Source organism: Gorilla gorilla, chromosome 2, assembly GCF_029281585.2.
Source record: "Gorilla gorilla gorilla isolate KB3781 chromosome 2, NHGRI_mGorGor1-v2.1_pri, whole genome shotgun sequence".
Taxonomy (NCBI): domain Eukaryota; kingdom Metazoa; phylum Chordata; class Mammalia; order Primates; family Hominidae; genus Gorilla; species Gorilla gorilla.
In genome coordinates, this window is record NC_086017.1 from 48,182,229 (window position 1) to 48,201,191 (window position 18,963).

The following is an 18,963-nucleotide window of genomic DNA, read 5'->3' on the forward strand; positions in this document are numbered from 1 at the left end:
ATGGGGGAGATGGGTCAGATACCGGCAGCTCTGACCAAGGCTGGTTGGCAGGGGAGTGTCACGGAGAGACAGAGCAGAAGTGAGTGGGGTAGGGCCAAGCCATTTCCAGCTGTGGGCTCAGGAAGGCTTGAAGGATAGTTGATAAATGAGTGATATCTGGAAGGACAGGAGAATTTCCGAGAGTGGAGGTGGAGCCCTCGTGTGGAGGAAACAGCCTGCACAAAGACAGGGGCAGGGGGGTTCGTGTGGCAGTTTTCCTGACCTGCCTTGCCCCTGGAGGCTGTGGCCAGTTGTGTCCCTGGAGTAGAATGCTGACCCTCACCATTCCCAGCCCACCCCAAGGACCTCCCCACCCCATTGTGACACTACTTCCTGGACACCAGTGGAGCTCAAAGGTTCTGCTTCCAAGGGTCTGGCTGGGCCTGGATTATGGTCAGGTGGGCCCTAGCTTTGGCTTGCGGTCCTGCCTCCAGGGAGGCAGGGCCGGGAGGGTGTGGAGGGTAGAAATTATGATGACCCCTGGCAATTGTGCGGCTGCGTTCTCAGCACAGGTGTGGACAGGAGCCTGCCTGGGCCTGTTTGGCTGTGGGGAATCTGTGGAAGGAGCGGGCTGCCCTCCCAGAAAGCGTGAGTTCTCAGGTGTGGCATCTGGCCATCTCCTGCGGCAGGTGGAGTGCTGCTCCTGGCTATGCTTCTCCCAGGCCTCAGTTACCTCTTTGGCACATTGAGAGCCAATTGCCTGGGGCCTGTCCACCTGGCAGAGGACTTTTGGGATGGGTAGAGGGAGTGAGTGCTCCAGGGTATTGGGGTATCAGGTGGTGCTGGGGGATGCTGAAGCGGTCCCTGCAGAGGGAGGCTGGTACAGATGGCTCTGGTCCAGAAGCCACATCTCTGAGAGGACAGCGGAGGCTCTCCCTCCCTGGAAAGTCTCCCTTATCCACCTCCACCCTCTCCAGCCTTACACACATACATCCTGTATTGGTTTCCTATTGCTGCTATAACAAATGCCCACACTTAGTGGCTTGAAACAGCAGAGACTTATTACCTTATGGTTTTGGAGGTCAGAAGAACAAATGGGCCTCAGCAGGCTAAGATCAAGGTCTCAGAAGGATTGCCTTCCTTTCTGGAGGCTCTAGGGCAGAGCTCATTTCCTTCCTTGCCTTTTCCAGCTTCTAGAGCCTCCTGCATTCCTTGGCTCTGGGACCCCTTGCATCTTCAAAGCCACCAACGGCTGCCCAAATCTTTATCACGCTGCATTTCTTTGGGTCTTATGCGTTTAAGGATCCTGGGATTAATGGGACCTACCTGACAATCCAGGATAATCTATTTTAAAGTCAGCTAAGTAGTAACCTTAACTTCATCTGCAACTTTAACCCCCCTTGCCATGTAAGGAAACATATTTACGAGTTCTGAGGATTAGGCATAGATCTTTCCGGGGGGGCGCTTATGCAGCCTCCCCCACCTCCCAGCACACACACATCTAAGCATGCTCTCCCTCTGCGTTCCCTGCCTCTTATGCACCTCCAAATCCTGCTGAGATAAGGGATCCCGAACTCGGGGCCAGGCAGGAGGCAAAGACAAGTGAAATGGGGAAATGGTGCCGGGCTCTGCTGGGCCTCCTGCATGCATACATCAGAAGTAGCAGGAGCTGGGTGCAGTGGCTCACGCCTGTAATCCCAGCACTTTGGGAGGCCGAGGCGGGAAGATCACTTGAGGTAAGGAGTTCAAGACCAGCCTGGCCAACATGGTGAAACCCCATCTCTACTAAAAATACAAAAATTAGCCAGGTGTGGTGGCTTGCACCTGTAGTACCAGCTACTCGGGAGGCTGAGCCAGGAGAATCACTTGAACCCAGGAAGCAGAGGGTGCAGTAAGCCGAGAGCACACCACTACATTCCAGCCTGGGTGACAGACCGAGATTCTGTCTCAAAAACAAACAAACAACAACAACAACAATAATAACAAAAAACAGAGCAGACTCTCAGTCTAAAGGAGGGGCCCCTGCTCAGATTTGCTAATTGTTGCCAGATGGGAATGCTGTCCCATTGGCCAAACTTCAAAAAGAAAATGCTGCATTTATGTGAAATCAACTTTTGGCAGTTAAATCACATTCCAAGATACAGTGAGGCACCAAATGGGCTAGCCAAGGGAAATGTGTCTGCAGGCTGGATTTGTCCCATAGACGATGAGCTGGAGACCTCTTCCCTGGATTATGGAACAGCAGTCGCAGTCTGAGAAGGAGGCAGCCCGCTAGTGTGACTGGTAGAAAACTAGGGGCCCAAGAGGGAAAGGGGACTTCTCCTCAAGCAGACAGTGAGCTCTTCTCCATCCCTGTCCACCCTGTCCAATAGTAGAGTGAGGGGCTCGTGGTGGCTTCTGAAAGTGGCCCTAGCCTTGGCTAGGGCTACTGGGGCAGCTTGGTAACATGCCCAGGTGAGGACCCCATGGGGGCTGGGGGCCAGGCTGGGTCACTCCTCCAGGGCCGGCCGAAGAGGGATAGATTTGGCGAATGCAGCTCGGCCTCCCCACAGATCCCTGCCCTCTAGGCCCACAGTGCTATCCCCAGCCAGGCAAGGGCCCCTGGTGTTCCAGCCAAGGCCCGTCCTCTAAAGAATTCTCTGAAGAAACTTTCCCAGAATGCTGAGAATGTGCAGGGATCTTGGCAGAAATGAGAGGAAGAACTTAGAAAGGAGGCCTCCGCTAATCATTACAATATGCCTCAGTGTCTCCTGCAGTGCTTAGGGAGCAAGTTCCTGTGAGACGAAGGACCAGAGTGTAGGAAATGTGAGAATACATGGAAGAATGTCCCCTTCAAAGACACCTGGCCTGACAATGTGGGTGATCAGCCTCCCACAAAATTAAAAAAAAAAAATCACAAGAACAGAGACAAGGGTTCTCATCATACTACAAAATGACCGAAAAGCAATACAAATTATAAGACCCAATGCTGCTGGTGGGACTGTAAGGAAATGGACACCTCGTGAACTGTTGTGGACTCTGAAATGGGTTGCTTTTTCCGGAGGACATTATGAGCCTATGTTATAAGAGCCATATAAGCAATCCTACTTCTTAGACCTTAGCCCAGGGAAGAAAGAGAGCCTTCTGCACAATAATGTGTACAGAAAAGTTGTCTGGGGTAGTGAGGAAGCAGTGAGAAACAGCCTTGGTGCCCAGTAGCTACCATGAAGTAAACAGCACCTTAACAAAGATTCTGTAGCCATTAACATGATCAATGTGAAGATGAGTTTTGGCTGTGGAAAATACTAAGAGCAAGTAGTAGTAGGCAGAAGTTCACTAAACAGGGGATACCCCCACCACAGTGGGGGACTGCTGCCTTTATCAGTCTCCAGCAGAGGGGAGGGGGCCCTGCAGGAAGAGCAGGAGTGGATGTTTCAGGAGAGGGTCCTTGGGCACAATATATTTTTTCAAAATAAAAACAGACACATGTGAATCCATCACCCACCCAAAGCGCCAGAACATTTCTAATGATTTCAGTCCACCTCTTCCTTGACATCATTCCTCTGTCTCCCCTCAGAGATGGTTTCCCGAATTTCATCCTTGCTGTTAAAAAAAATCTATAGTTTTATTGCATGACATACTGAAATTATTTCTTTAGTCTTGCTTGTTTCCAAACTTTATAAAAAGAGCATCAGTTTTCTGAGGCTTACTTTTTTCACTGAACATCCTGTCTTTGAGACTCATACAGGTTGATGGATGGAGCTGAAGCTTCTTCATTTTCACTGCTATATTGTATTCCACTGTATAAATCTACTACAATTTAGGCATTCTTTCATTGATGTGCATTTGGGCTCTTTTTTCACAGTTGAAAAGTGTCATGAACATTTTGGTACTTATTTCCTGGATCATATGTACAAATGGCTCCCTAGAGTATATACCTGGGAGTAGCATTGCTGGGTCATAAGGTATACAGATATTCAACTTTATAAGACAATGTCAAATTGTTTTCCAAAGTGGGTCTATGAATAATTCTGCCAGGAATGTATGCAAGGTAGTTTTCTCCACCACTTGGTGTTATCAAACTTCTCAATTTGGCCAGACATGATGGCTCACGCCTGTAATCCCAGCACTTTGGGAGGCCGAGGTGGGCAGATCACCTGAGGTTGGGAGTTTAAGACCAGCCTGACCAACATGGAGAAAACCCGTCCTACCCAGTCTCTACTAAAAATACAAAATTAGCCGGGTATGGTGGCGTGCGCCTGTAATCCCAGCTACTTGGGAGGCTGAGGCAGGAGAATTGCTTGAACCGGGGGAGTGAAGGTTGCGGTGAGCTGAGATTGCGCCATTGCACTCCAGCCCAGGCAACAAGAGCAAAACTGTCTCAAAAAACAAAAAACTTCTAAAGTTTGTCAATGAGTATAAATATCCTACCATGGTCTTGATTTGCATTTCCCTCATTATTAAAGAGGTTGAGCATCTTCACATGTTCGTAGGCCACACGAGTTTCCTCTTCGTAAAATGCCTGTTCAGGTCTTTGGCCCATTTTTCTTTTCTTTTTTTTTTTTTTTTTTTAGACGGAGTCACTCTGTCGCCCAGGCTGGAGTGCAGTGGCACCACCTCGGCTCACTGCAACCTCTGCCTCCTTCAAGCAATTCTCCTGCCTCGGCCTCCCGAGTAACTGGGATTACAGACGTGTGCCACCACGCCTGGCTAATGTTTGTATTTTTAGTAGAGACTGGGTTTCACCATGTTGGCCAGTCTGGTGTCAAACTCCTGACCTCAGGTGATTCCACCCACCTCGACCTCCCAAAGTGCTGGGATTACAGGCGTGAGCCACCGTGCCTGGCCCTGATTTGTGGGTTTTTTGTTTGTTTGTTTGTTAGTTTGTTTTTGAGATGGAGTCTTGCTCTGTTGCCCAGGTGGGAGTGCAGTGGCCAGATCTCAGCTCACTGCAGCCTCTGCCTCCTGGGTTCAGGTGATTCTCCTACCACAGCCTCCCGAGTAGCTGGGATTACAAGTGTGCACCATCATGCCTGGCTAATTTTTGTATTTTTTTTTTTTACTGGAGACAGGGTTTCACCACATTGGCCAGGCTGGTCTCGAACTCCTGACCTCAGGTGATCCACCCACCTTGGCCTCCCAAAGTGCTGGGATTACAGGTGTGACCCACTGTGCTTGGCCTGATTTGTGGTTCTGTACATACTCTTTACACGGTCTTGATCCTAGTCCTTTTTCAGATATAGGTGTGTGTGTGAGTGTGTGTGTGTGTGTGCAAATATCTCCTTCCAGTTGTGTCCAGTTTTTTTCCACTTTAAGATTTTCATTTTTAAGTTTTGTCTGCTTAAGACTGCTATATTGCTAAATTTGGCAAGTTTAATATTGCTATATTGTATTTCACTGTATAAATATACTAAAATTTATACATTCTTATATACCTGTAGTCAAATTTATAAATTTAAAATTTTGTGGTTAGCACAAAACAGCATAGTTTTTGTGTCTTGATTAGGAAATCCTTCCTCACCCGAAAGTCAGAAATAGATTCCCTTATATTTTCTATTAAAAGTGTTGTTCTTGCAATTTAAGGCCTTAATAGGGCTGGAATTTTTGTTTATGATGTGACGAATCTAATTTTAATTTATTTTTCCATTTACTGACCTATCATGCCACTCCCCTCTCAGATATCAAAACTTTAAGTTTGCATGGATATATTTCTGGACTTTCTATTAGCTATTTCTATGTTGGCATATTCTCATTAATTCATATAACTTTATAATAAAGTTTGATAATTTGCAGGGCACATCATTCTTATTATTCTTCAGAATTTTCTTAGGTATTTATGCCCTTTGTCCTTCAATATACATTTTAGAATCTTCTTGCCAAAAATAATTTTATAAAAAATACCTTTTGGATTTTGACTAGAGTTGTATTGAATCTACAGATCAATATGGAGAATTGACAACTTTTATTCATGACCATGAGATAGCTCTACATTTACTTTTCTTTCTTCATATATTTCTGTACGTTTTATTATTTTACACATAGGTCTTGCACATATTTTTAAACCATTTTTTAAAATGTGGTAATATATACACAACACAAAATTTAACATCTTAACCATTGTTAAGTGCACAGTTCAGTGGCATTAAGTAATTCACATCATTGTGCAACCTTCACTACCATCCATCTCCGGAACTATTTCATTTTCCCAAACTGAAATTCTGTACCTACTACATAATAACTCCCCTTTTCCTCCTCCCTCAGTCCCTGGTAACCACAATTCTACTTTCTGTGTCTATGAATTTGACTAGGTACCTCATATAAGTGTAATCATACATGTCCTTTTGTGATTTGGTATTTCACTTAGCAGAATGTTTTCAAGGTTCATTCATACTGTAACACATATTATAATTTTATTCATTTTTAAGGCTGATCCATATTCCATTGTATGTGTACACCACACTTTCTTTATCCATTCATCCATCCATGGACATTTGTGTTGTTTCCACCTTTTGTCTATTGTGAACAATGCTGCTGTGAACATGGGTGTACAAATCTGTTTGAGCTCCTGCTTTCAATTCTTTTGTGTATGTGCCCAGAATTAGATTGTTGGATCAAATGGTACTCCTATTTTTAATTTTTTTAGGGACCATCATACTGTTTTCCATAGTGGCTACACCCTTTTACATTCCAATACAAAAGGGTTTGAATTTCTCCACATCCTCACCAACATTTGTTTCCTTTTCTTTTAAAAAATTAATAATTGTCATCCTAATGGGTGTCTTGTACATATTTTGTTAGGTTGTTTCTAATCTATATTTCAATATTATAAATGGTATCTTTTAAAATTTCCCATTTTAAAAAATCATGTTAGTTTGAAATGATTAAAAAAATTAATAATAGTCATCCTAATGGGTGTCTTGTATGTATTTTGTTAGATTGTTCCTAATCTATATTTCAATATTAAAAATGGTATCTTTTAAAGTTTCCCGTTTTTAAAAATCGTCTTAGTTTGAAATGATTTTAGGGTTTTAACAAAAGTTGTGAGGCTGGGCACAGTGGCTCATGCCAGTAATCCCAGAACTTTGGGAGACCAAGATGGGAGGATCGCTTGAGGCCAGAAGTTCAAGACCATCCTGGACAACAAAGTGAGGCCTGATCTCTACAAAAAATAAAAAAATTAGCCCTGCATGGTGGCACACACCTATAGACATAGCTTCTCTGAAGGCTGAGACAGAAGGCGCACCTAAGCCCAGGAGTTCAGCTGCAGTGAGCTATGATTGTGCCACTGCAATCCAACCTGGGTGACAGAGTGTGACTCTATCTCTACAAAAAAAAAAAAAAAAAAAAAAAATTGCAAAAAAATGAACACAGACTTCCCATTCCTTCTACGCCCAGATCCCCCTAATGTTGGCATCTTACTTATCTAACCCAGAAAATTAACACTGACATGTTACTATTAACTAATCTATAGACCTAACTTGAACTTGGCAAGTTCTCCCATTAACATTCTTTTCCCAGTCTGAGATCCAATCCAGGATCCCACACTGTGATTCGTTGTCATGTTGTTACCCAGGGGGTCCTTGCTTCCAGAGCTCCCAAGATGGTGGCGGGCTGCTTCCAAGATGGCAGCAAGCCTCTTGTTCTCTGATCTGGGGTTCTTGGCCTCAAGGATTCTAAGGAATGGAATCTTGGGCCATGCGGTGAGTGTTATAGCTCTATTAGAAGCTGTGGGTCACGGAAGAGAACCATGAAACCCAGCTACTAGTGTTCAGCTCGATTAGGATGAACCCAGGCACTTAGCCATGCAGGAACAATGGCAAGCCTTTAGCCCTATCCGGAGTGGCAATGGGCACCTCGCTGGATCAGGAGCACAGCAGACACCCTGCCAGATCCGGAGGGGTGGAAGTCAGCGGCGGGTCTGCAACAGCGACAAACAGCAGTGGTGGATGGCGAGCGAAAACTTAGCTTGAGCTGTAACAAATATGGACCAGAAGAGTGTGCAATTGCAAGATTTTATACAGTGAAAACAGAGCTCCCATACAAAGGGAGGGGACCCAAAGGGGGTAGCTGTTGCTGGCTTGAATGCCTGGGTTTATATCCTGATCATTGTCCCTCCTGCTGTGCTCTCAGGCAATAGATGATTGTCTATTTCTTTACCTCCTGTTTTTGCCTAATTAGCATTTTAGTGAGCTCTCCTTACTATCTGATTAGTCGGGTGTGAGCTAAGTTGCAAGCCCCATGTTTAAAGGTGGATACGGTCACTTTCCCAGATAGGCTTAGGGATTCTTAGTTGGCCTGGGAAATCCAGCTAGTCCTGTCTCTCAGTTCTCCCTCTCAACAGGAAAACTCAAGTGCTGTTGGGGAGGTTGGCCGATGACCGTTCTAACTGCTTCCTGCGGAATTGGGGCATAGTAGGGGTCATGCAGTTGAGATTTCCTTGGGAGGGGTGCCTTCGATGTCATCAACATTGGAGCGTGGGCTAGCAGGCCAGTCCAGGGGTCCGTGGTAGATCTTAGTCATGGACTGCATCTGGGGCTCCATTTGAAGATCGATTTGTAGTTTTACAGCTTTGATTCTGGAAGAGACAAACTTAACAAAGAGGTTAAAGAGACAGGGATTGAAATGTATGGCCTGCAGTGTAGGGGATTATTTCTTTGGCACACTTTACAGGCCCTGACTATCTGCTTGACAGTTTTAAAAAGGCCTGGTCCAGTAAACAATAATTTGGCCATCTGATGGGTGCTATCAATGCCTAAGTGAAAGGTTTGGTGAAGGATTTTAAGTAATTTTCATTGGTTAGCTGCAGGCAAAAGTATTTTTCCTTCTTCGTTGGCTAGCCATCCTGAGAGGAGGAAACTATGTCCTCATGAGGTTCCCTATTCTATTTCTCCTGTTGAGTACTGGGGCTTGGTTTCCCAGAGGGGATTACCCCATACTAGGGGTCCTTCTATAAGCATTTTTAATGAAGGGTCCTGCTTTGTGGCTCTTTTGGCTTCAATATCTGCTTGGCGGTTCCCTTCTATTTCCTTTTCCTTTCCTTTCTGATGACACTGGCAGTGTAAGACTGCCACCTCTTTAGGTTTCTGTACAGCCAATAATAATCTCCTAGTGGCTTCCTGATGTTTGATAGGTGTTCCCTCGGAAGTTAGGAATTTCCTTTCTCTCCATATTGCTGCGTGGGCATGGAGGACTAGGTAACCATACTTAGAGTGTGTATATATATTTACCCTTTTTCCTTCTCCTAATTTTAGTGCCAAAGTGAGGGCTATTAGTTTTGCCAGCTGAGTGCTGGTTCCTGGAGTGAGGGGATTACTTTCAAGTATTTCATTATTACTGACCACTGCATACCCCACTTTTCGAATTCCTTTTTCTACAAAGGAACTTCCATCAGTATACAAGTTGAGGTCGGGATCAGTCAAGGGAACCTCTAGAAGGTCCCCTTGAGCGGCATAGGTTTGAGCAATCACCTGTTGACAGTTATGTTCTATCTTTTCTTCATTGTCTGGAAGAACTGTGGCTGGGTTAAGAGTTGCACAAGTGCACAGTTGCAGCACTGGCCCTTCAAGTAATACAGGCTGATATTTAAGCAAAAAGTTGTCTGACAGCCACAAGTCTCCTTTAGCAATGAGTATGACATTTATATCATGAGATGTCCACACAGTAAGATCTCTTCCCTGTATTATTTTAACTGCTTCAGATACTAGGACTGCTACTGCCGCCACTACCCGTAAACAATGAGGCCAACCTTTTGCCACTACATCAATTTCCTTACTGAGGTATGCCACGGGATGCAAGCTGATCCCTCAGACCTGTGTAAGGACTCCTAGAACTATTCCTGTTTTTTTCTGTGACATATAAAGTCTTGCCCCATTGGCAAGCTTAACACTGGGGCTTGGGTTAGGGCCTTCTTTAGGGCCTGGAAAGCTGCTTCTGCTTCAGGTGTCCATCTTACTAAATGGGTATTGGCTTTTTGAGTTTCCTTAATTAGTGTATATAATGGCCTGGCTATTTTGCCGTACCTGGGAATCCATATTTGGCAGAAGCCTGTTATGCCAAGGAACTCTCTTAGTTGCTTTAGGGTTTTGGGATGAGGAAAAGCCAGTGTAGGCTGGATACATTCTTCACTGAGGGTCCTGGTGCCTTTGGATAATTTTAGCCTTAAGTATTTAACCTGCTGTGAGCAGAGCTGAGCCTTTGGTTTGGAAACCTTGTAGCCACAGGTGGCAAGGAAATTTAAGAGCACTTGGGTGGCTTGATGGCACAAGGTTTCTGAACGGGTGGCTAAAAGTAAATCATCCATGTACCAAAGGACAAGAGTGTCCAGGTATGAGAACTGGCTCAAGTCTTGGGCTAATGCCTGGCCAAATAGATGGGGGCTATATCCCTGAACTCTTGGGGTAAAACAGTCCTGGTGAGTTGAGAGGTTGGGTTAGAAGGATCTTCAAAGGCAAACAAGAATTGAGAGTCAGGATGTACAGGGTTGCAGAAAAAGGCATCCTTAAGGTCCAGGACTGTAAACCACTCTGCTTCCTCTGGTATTTGGGAAAGCAGAGTATAAAGGTTAGGTATAGCTGGGTATAGAGGGACAACAGCCTCATTGATAATCCTGAGATCCTGCACTAACCTCCACTGTCCATTGGGTTTCTGTACTCCTAAAATTGGAGTATTGCAGGGGCTACTGCATGGTTTTACTAGGCCTTGGGCTTTTAGGTTCTTAATAATTTTTTGGAGTCCCTGTTGGGCCTCGTGTCTAAGGGGGTACTGCCTTTGGTAGGGAAAGGAGGCAGAATTCTTTAGTTTAATTTGAACAGGACAGGAATTCTTTGCTTGTCCATATTGTCCTTCTGTTGCCCAGACTTCAGGATTAATTCCTTCCTCAAGCAGGGGACAACAAATGGGTGTTCCTTCTCCTATGTTCAGGTGTGTAATGGCTCCTGCTTTTGCTAGAATGTCTCTCCATAACAAGGAAATGGGGCTTTCAGGCATAATTAGAAAAACATGTGAAAAGAGTCAAGTTCCCCAGTCACAACTTAGTGGCTGGGAGAAGTATCTAGTGACTGGCTGTCCTAGGAGCCCTCGGATAGTGACAGATCTGGAGGACAGTTGTCCAGGACAGGAGAGTAAGACTGAGAAGGCTGTGCCAGTGTCCAGGAGACAGTTAACCTCCTGGCCCTCAATGGTCAAGCATACCCGGGGCTCTGTGAGGGTGATGGCATGGGCTGGTGCTTGCTCCGGGAACCCTCAGTCCTGCTTCTGGATCATCTGGTTAGTGGCTTCTGACTCAGAGGACCTTCATCCCTTGGGGCAGTGGGACTTCCAGTGATGCCCTTGACATAAGGGGCATGGACGAGGGGGTGGCTTATTTCTATTTGGACAATCTTTTTTAAAGTGTCCTTGTAGACCACACTGGAAGCAAGCCTTATTAGGCATTTGATTTGCCCAGCCTTTCCCTTTTCCAGAGCCTCCAAAGTTTGCTTGCCTGAGGGCCATGACTAAAGCGGTGGCCTTTTTAAAATCCCATTTGTCCCATTCCACCTGCTCCTCCTGATCTCTATTATAAAAAACCAAGGTTACCAAGTTCAATAGGGTTTTTAAGTTTTGCTCTGGGCCTAAGGCAGGCTTTTGAAGTTTTTTTCTAATGTCTGCAGCTGACTGAGTGATAAACTTATCCTTTAAGATTAGTTGGCCTTCAATAGAGTCAGGTGACAGGGAGGTATGCTTCCTCAGTGCCTCCCTTAGTCTCACCAGAAAGGCGGTAGGATTTTCTTCCTTTCCATGTGTTACAGTGGACATCATTGAATAATTCACAGGCTTCTTTCTAGTTTTCCTTAGTCCTTCTAGCACGCAAGTTAGCAAATGTCTGCGGCACCAATTTCCATGTTCTGATTCTGTGTCCCAATGAGGGTCTACACTGGGAACTGCCTGCTGGCCTGTGGGGAATTGTTCTTTCCTCTGTTGTCATCCTATCATTGACCTGACTGAGATACCAGAGATCGCCAAACTCGCGGGCTCCAGTTATGGCGTCACTTCTCTCATTTGGGGTTAATGCCAGATTAACAGTAACATTATATCTCTCCATGTCAGATCAAAGGATTGTCCTAACCCTTGTAAAACATCAATATAGCCATCAGGGTTATCTGAGAATTTACATAGGTCTATTTTAATTTGCTATAAGTATGAGAGAGAAAAAGGTACATGCACTCTGGCTGGGCTGAATTCTCCTCCTCTTACTGCTTGGAGGGGGCATAATAGGGGAATATTGGCACTCTTTGGTTCATTGTTTACCCCTTTGTTTATCTCCTTTTGGACCGTTTGGGTTGAAGGGGGGTTCTTATTAGTTGGGGAAGGAGTCGGGGGGACGCTGGGGTAGGGAAGTAGACTCCGAGGGCTTCCTGTAGGGCATAAATCACACTTTTTACATAATTGTGAGTTGTCTGTTAATGAAAAGAAAGTTTGTACATATGGCACTTCACTCCATTTGCCTTCTTTTCTACAAAAGAGGCCTAGCTGTAAGATGGTGTTATAATTTATACTTCCCTCAGGAAGGCAGGTTTCTCTTGAAGAGGATATCATGGCCAGGTGGTACTGCAGAAGAAAATAAGTCATTTCTTTCTTAGCGTCTGAGGGTCAAATTGGTCCCAATTCTCCAGAATACATCTTAGGGGTGTTTTTGCCTTGGGGGGAATGTTTCCCATCAGAAAAAAGAACATAGGGATGCCAGCACCCCTAGTCATTTTCTGATGAGCATTAGTCCTAGAGCGTCCTCTATGGTCCTAGTGCTTATTCCTTTCCAGGGTGCATAACCACCCGTGGACCTCTGCTTATTGGATTAGTTATGCTCACTGATGTAGCAGTCCTGCACCTGTTTTCCCACCTTTCTTGACCACAAAGAAAGGGGTCCGGGCTGCTGGTTTCTAGTGGTACTTTACCAGCGTGCCCAACATTGCCTTTGTGCTCAGGGGTGAGTCCTAGAGCTGGGCTGGGCTCCTGAGTATTTCATAACAACCCAGTTTGCCCCATCAAGATGCATTATCATAAACAGTTCTTATGAAGATTCATTTCAGAGAGCGTGTAGGTAACATTTTGGGTCAGGATTGAGATAAAGTTTTTTGATTCTGTAAGTACTTTAAGGCTTGGCTGAGTGCAAACAGATCCAACGTTTGAGCAGACCAATTATTAGGCAATTCTCCTAACTCTGCTTCCACAAGAGTCTCCTTATCAATTACTGAATACCCATTGTGGTTTTTTTTCTCAATCACCTGGGAGAAACCATCTATTGTCCTGTCCTGAAGGGAGTTCCTCCTAGGTCTGGTCAGATCTTTGTACGGTAATTAAGATTTAAATCCCCTGTTAGGAAATCTGCTGGGTTAAGGGAATTATCAGTGGTTGGTGTTAAATTACCTTTTTCTAACAGAATAGCCCCATACTTTAAGATTTTTGAGTTAGTAAGCTACCTTTTTGCTTTTTTGACTTAGAATAATTCTGAACTGGTGAGGTGTGCTCCCAATGAGGTTTCCTCTAAAAGTTACTTTTCTACTTTCTTCTGTTAGCAAAGCAGTTGCTGCTACAGATTGAATGCATTTGGGCCATCCGTGGTTACTGGGTCAAGGATTTTTGATAGGAAGGCTATGGGTTGTCAGTGGTCTCAGTGTTTTTTTCAGGCTACGTCCTTGTTTACACTGACAACAAGGTAGTATTGGAGTGTTATAGGGTCATGGAGAAGACCTTCAATTATCAATTTTAGGTTTTAAATTTACCCTGGCTTTTAAAGGTGTAGGGCACACTGGGTTTATTTTATTTTATTTTATTTTATTTCTATCTTTCTCTTTCTCTCTTTGACTCCCTTGTTGTCTCTCTGCCTCTTTCTCCTCTCTGTCTCTCTCTCTCCTCTCTGTCTCTCTGCTCTCTGTCTGTCTCTGTCTGTCTCTCTGTCTGTCTCTCTCTGTCTGTCTCTCTTTCTCTCTCTTTCTCTCTCTCTTAGCCATTTACAAACTTGGGGCCCTGGCAAGGATGGTGGGGAATGGGTCTCACATAACTGCCCATGTTGAGAGCTATATACCTAAATCAGGAGGGACACCAGGGACAAGACTCCCTGGGTTTATAGCCTAGATGCCTAAGGATGCAGCCTAGAGCTTCCTTAGATCCCTTTGGAGATACAACTTGCTAGAGGAAATGAAAGTCTGAACCATTAGTACCTAGGAGGCAGGGATCAGAGGAAGTAGATTCAGAGGTAAGGAGAATTTTGGGGCTACACTTTCAAGAAAGTCGTGGTTGGGACCCAGGAGGTATGAGTCAGAAGGAAAGGTAGGGGCACATGCATGGGCAACTGTTGAATAGAGACTTCTGGCTGTGCCATGATCTCAACAGGCTAATGCTGGGAGTTTGGGATGACAGCTTTCTGCCTCTAGTCAGCCCTCGGCTACCCCAGGAAAATTGAAAGTGGAAGCTGGTTCCAGGCAGACCAATGTTCCCAACCCAGAAGGGTTGGGGGTTGTTAGAAAGCCCTTCCCCAAACAGCCTCACACCTAAGTCTTAAGTCCGGCGGCCATGCTAATCATTTTTAACCGGCTGACAGGTACCTGGTATTTTCCTCCAATTCTAAGGAAGGATAGGACAGAATAGCAAGCAAAAGTAGTCCAATATTACCGCTTTGGAGATCCCTTTGTGGTTGCCAAAATGTTACCAGGGGGTCCTTGCTTCCAGAGCTCCCAAGATGGTGGCAGGCCACTTCCAAGATGGTGGCAGGCTGCTTCCAAGATGGTAGCAAGCCTCTTGTTCTCTGACTTGGGGTTCTTGGCCTCACAGATTCCAAGGAATGGAAGCTTGGGCCATGCAGTGAGTGTTAGAGCTCTATTAGAAGCTGTGGGTCACAGAAGAGAGCTGTGGAACCCAGCGACTAGTGTTCAGCTCAATTAGGATGAACCCGGGCACTTAGCCGTGCAGGAACAATGGCAAGCCTTTAGCCTAATCCAGAGCGGCAATGGGCACCTCGCTGGATCAGGAGCACATCAGACACCCTGCCAGATCTGGAGGGGTGGAAGTCAGCGGTGGGTCTGTGATGGTGACAAACAGCAGTGGTGGACAGTGAGCGAAAGCTCAGCTCAAGCTGTAACAAACACGGACCAGAAGAGTGTGCAATTGCAAGATTTTATACAGTGAAAACAGAGCTCCCATAAAATGGGAGGGGACCCAAAGGGGGTAGCTGTTGCTGGCTTGAATGCCTGGGTTTATATCCTGATCATTTTCCCTCCCTCTGTGCTCTCAGGCAATAGATGATTGGCTATTTCTTTACCTCCTGGTTTTGCCTAATTAGCATTTTAGTGAGCTCTCTTTACTACCTGTTTGGTCAGGTGTGAGCTAAGTTGCAAGCCCCATGTTTAAAGGTGGATGCGGTCACCTTCCCAGCTAGGCTTAGGGATTCTTAGTCAGCCTAGAAAATCCAGCTAGTCCTGTCTCTCAATGTCTTCTTAGTCTCCTACAGTCTGGGAAAGTTCCTCAGCCTTTTTCATGCTTTAATACTTGAAAGGTACTAGGCAGTTATTTTGTAGAATGCCCCTAAATCTGTTTGGTGGTGGGATTTTTTTTTTAATTTTCTTCCACTTTTATTTTAAGTTCAGGGGTACATGTGCAGGATGTGCAGATTTGTTACACAGGCAAATGTGTCCCATGGTGGTTTGCTGCATGGATCAACCCATCACCTAAGTATTAAGCCTAGCATCCATTAGCTATTCTTCCTGATGCTCTCCCTTCCCCACCCAGCCTTGTTTGGTGTTTTCTTATGATTATATTAAGGCATATATTTCTGGCAAGAATACCTCAGAAGTGCTGTTGTGCCCTTAGTACATCATATGCAGGGGTGTATGATGTCATCATGTCCCATTACTAGTGATTTTAATTTTGATTACTTGGTTAAAATGGTATCTGCCAAATTTCTTCACTATGAAGTTATTATTTTCCCCTTTGTAAATGGTAAGTATCTTATAGTGAGACACACTCTGATATTATGTAATTATCTGTTTCTCATATTTTCATCCTCTAATTTTAATATTCATCAATGATTCTTGCCTGTAACAATTATAACTGGTGCTTGCCAAATGGTGATTTTTGAATTTTCATCATTTTTTCTACACTTATTACTGCGGGATTCTACAGTAAAGAAGAGCTGTCCCTTTGATACTACTTATTTATTCAGTTATTTATATTATTATGGACTCATATTTATTCTATGGGTTATAACATATTACGATCATTATTTATTTTATTGCTAAAATTGTCCCAGGTTTGTCCACTTGGGACACACCTTCAGTTTGGCTCTTGTGTTCTTTTGATGTGCCCCCATCATTTTAGGGTGCTTTCTTGCTTTCTGGCACCACAAGATATTTTATAATCTTCTTGTACTGTCCCTGCTCCAACCCTGGAATCAACCATTTCTCCAACGAACCCTGGTTCTTTTATTTAGGAACCAATATCTGAGTACTAGGTGTGCTCATTGCTACTAAGCTGTTATTTTTTCTAGGCCATCTAGTGGACAGAGGTAGAAAATAGACTTGCACACACATCTATCTATCTATCTATCTATCTATCTATCTATCTATCTATCTATCTATCTATCTATCTATCATGAGTTCATTCTGGTACCTTTGGTTCCAATCCAACACCACAGTCTTCATTCTAGTCTTCCCTGTCTTGTGTGTGTGTGTGTGTGTTTTAGACGGAGTCTTGCTCTGTCACCCAGGCAGTGGCGCCATCTCAGCTCACTGCAACCTCTGCCTCCTGGGTTCAAGCAATTCTCTGCCTCAGCCTCTGGAGTAGCTGGGATTACAGGCAGGTGCCACCATATCCAGCTAGTTTTTGTATTTTTTAGTAGAGACAGGGTTTCAACATGTTGGCCAGGCTGGTCTTGAACTCCTGACCTCAGGTGATCCACCTGCCTTGGCCTCCAAAGTGCTGGGATTATAGGTGTGAGCCACTGTGCCCAGCTTCCCCTGTCCTTTATTGTAACTCCTTTCTCTGACAAAAACCTAGCTCTTATTATCTACAATATAGTTACTTATTTGCTTAAATATTATACACATAGTTTCAGAACTGCAAATCCATCTCTGCGAGAAACAAATTCACTAACTAGGGTAACAATACTTGTGTACAGTTCTTTTCATCTTTAGCTTTACAATATATAGTCGATATGCTATTTTTCAGTTACTTAGATTAGTCCTTTTCTTCCCCGTCCTCTTCAATGCAGTTATGATGTTTATTTGTATCACATTAGGTTTATTTGCTGCTGTTTGGATTACTTCTTTGTACTGGTTGGTTTTAGTTAATTACTTATTTGGGGATGGGGTGTATGTGAAACCTTACTAAGGTTCTAAAATCAGAATTACACAAAAAGCTATACTCAGAGAACAGTCCCTCCCCTCCCATTCCATCTACCCCATTCCATTCCCTCATTATTTTCACCCATTCCCACCCACTCACCCTCAGAGATAATTAGTCTCATTAGTTTGTGACTTATCCTCCTGTGTTTTTTTCACAAACGAGCAGATACATGTATATTCTTATATCCCCTTTTATTACATGAAGGGCAGCTTACTAGAGATACTCGAGCATTTTGCTTTCTTCACTTACCAATATGGTCTGGAAATCATTCCATATCAATGAATAGACATTTTCCTGATTCTTTTTTACAGCTGCATAATGTCACTTTTTTATTTTTGAGATGGTCTCACACTATCGCCCAGGCTGGAGGGCAGTGGAGCATTCATAGCTCATGGCAGCTTCAATCTCCTGGGCTCAAGTGACTCTCCTGCTTTAGCCTCCCAAGTAGCTGGGACTAACAGCATGAATCACTACACCTGGTTAATTATTTTATATTTTGTAGAGATGGGTCTTATTTTGTTGGCCAGGCTGGTGTTGAACTCCTGGGCTCAAGCAATCCTCCTGCCTCAGACTCCCAAAGTGCTGGGATTACAGGTGTGAGGCACTGCGCCAGTTCTAGTATTGCACTGAGTGGCTATAACACTGTTTATTCAACCAGTCTCCTATGTATATGGATATTTAGGTTTTTTCCCAATATTTTGTGATACAATCAATGCTGCAGTGTGAATAACCTTGTACACATGTATTTTCTTACTGTTGGAAGTGTGTCTTCGGGATAAATTCCCAAAGTGGGATTGCTAAATTAAAAAGTAAGTGTATACATAGTTTTTTAAGTGTATCAGTGGTCTGTAAGACTGCTCCCAGGCTCTGCAATTCACCAGAAGCATTCATGGGCCTCAAAAATTGTTCTAGGGCCGGGTGCAGTGGCTCATGCCTGTAATCCCAGCATTTTGGGAGGCCAAGGTGGGCGGATCACCTAAGGTCAGGAGTTCAAGACCACCTTGGCCAATATGGTAAAACTCTATATATCTACCAAAAATACAAAAACTAGCCGGATGTGGTGGTGTGCACCTGTTGTCCCAGCTACTCGGGAGCCTGAGGCAGGAGTATCACTTGAACCTGGGAGGCGGAAGTTGAAGTGAGCCAAGATCACACCACTGCACTCCAGTCTGGGGGACACAGTGAGACTTCATCTCAAAAAAAAAAGTTATTATACACACTGCTACAATTTATTGCAACAAAAGGGTACAATGCAAGGTCAATAAAGGGAAAAGGCACATTGGGTGGAGTCTAGAGGATACTGGGTACCATCTTTCCATCTTCTCCCAATGAAAGTACATGGGAAGCCCTTACTCCCCCAACAATGAACTGCAGCAACATGTGTGAAGTCTTTCTGCCAGGGAATCTCCCTGAGCCTAAAAGCCCAGCATTGTTATTGGGGGTTGAACATGAAGCCACACAGTGCTTTCATGATTTAACTGTAATTACTGAAACTGCATTGCCCAATGTCAGACCCCAAGAAGGAAAGATGTTCAGCATAAGGCATAAGCTATCTAGACAAGCTGGTACAATGTGGTTCAAGGTTCCAAGCATGCCAAACACTCTTTTTAAATATTTTTTTAGAGATAAGGT

The 18,963-nt window shown here is 44.4% G+C and overlaps 2 protein-coding genes across 2 annotated transcripts in view; one reads left to right on the forward strand and one right to left on the reverse strand.

Annotated features, from left to right (window-relative positions):
- Positions 1-12,037, reverse strand: part of LOC129532506 (uncharacterized) — a 15,764-nt gene extending 3,727 nt beyond the window's left edge. The window contains exons 1-2 of the mRNA XM_055382114.2: positions 11,946-12,037; positions 9,023-9,753 (exon numbers count right to left, since the gene is read on the reverse strand). Coding sequence (XP_055238089.2) covers positions 9,023-9,753; positions 11,946-12,037 — 823 coding nt within the window. The remainder of the gene's footprint in view (positions 1-9,022; positions 9,754-11,945) is intronic.
- SLC22A14 (solute carrier family 22 member 14) overlaps positions 445-18,963 on the forward strand; it is a 36,787-nt gene continuing 18,268 nt past the window's right edge. The window contains exon 1 of the mRNA XM_019022947.4: positions 445-627. The gene's annotated coding sequence lies outside the window, so the exon portion shown is untranslated. The remainder of the gene's footprint in view (positions 628-18,963) is intronic.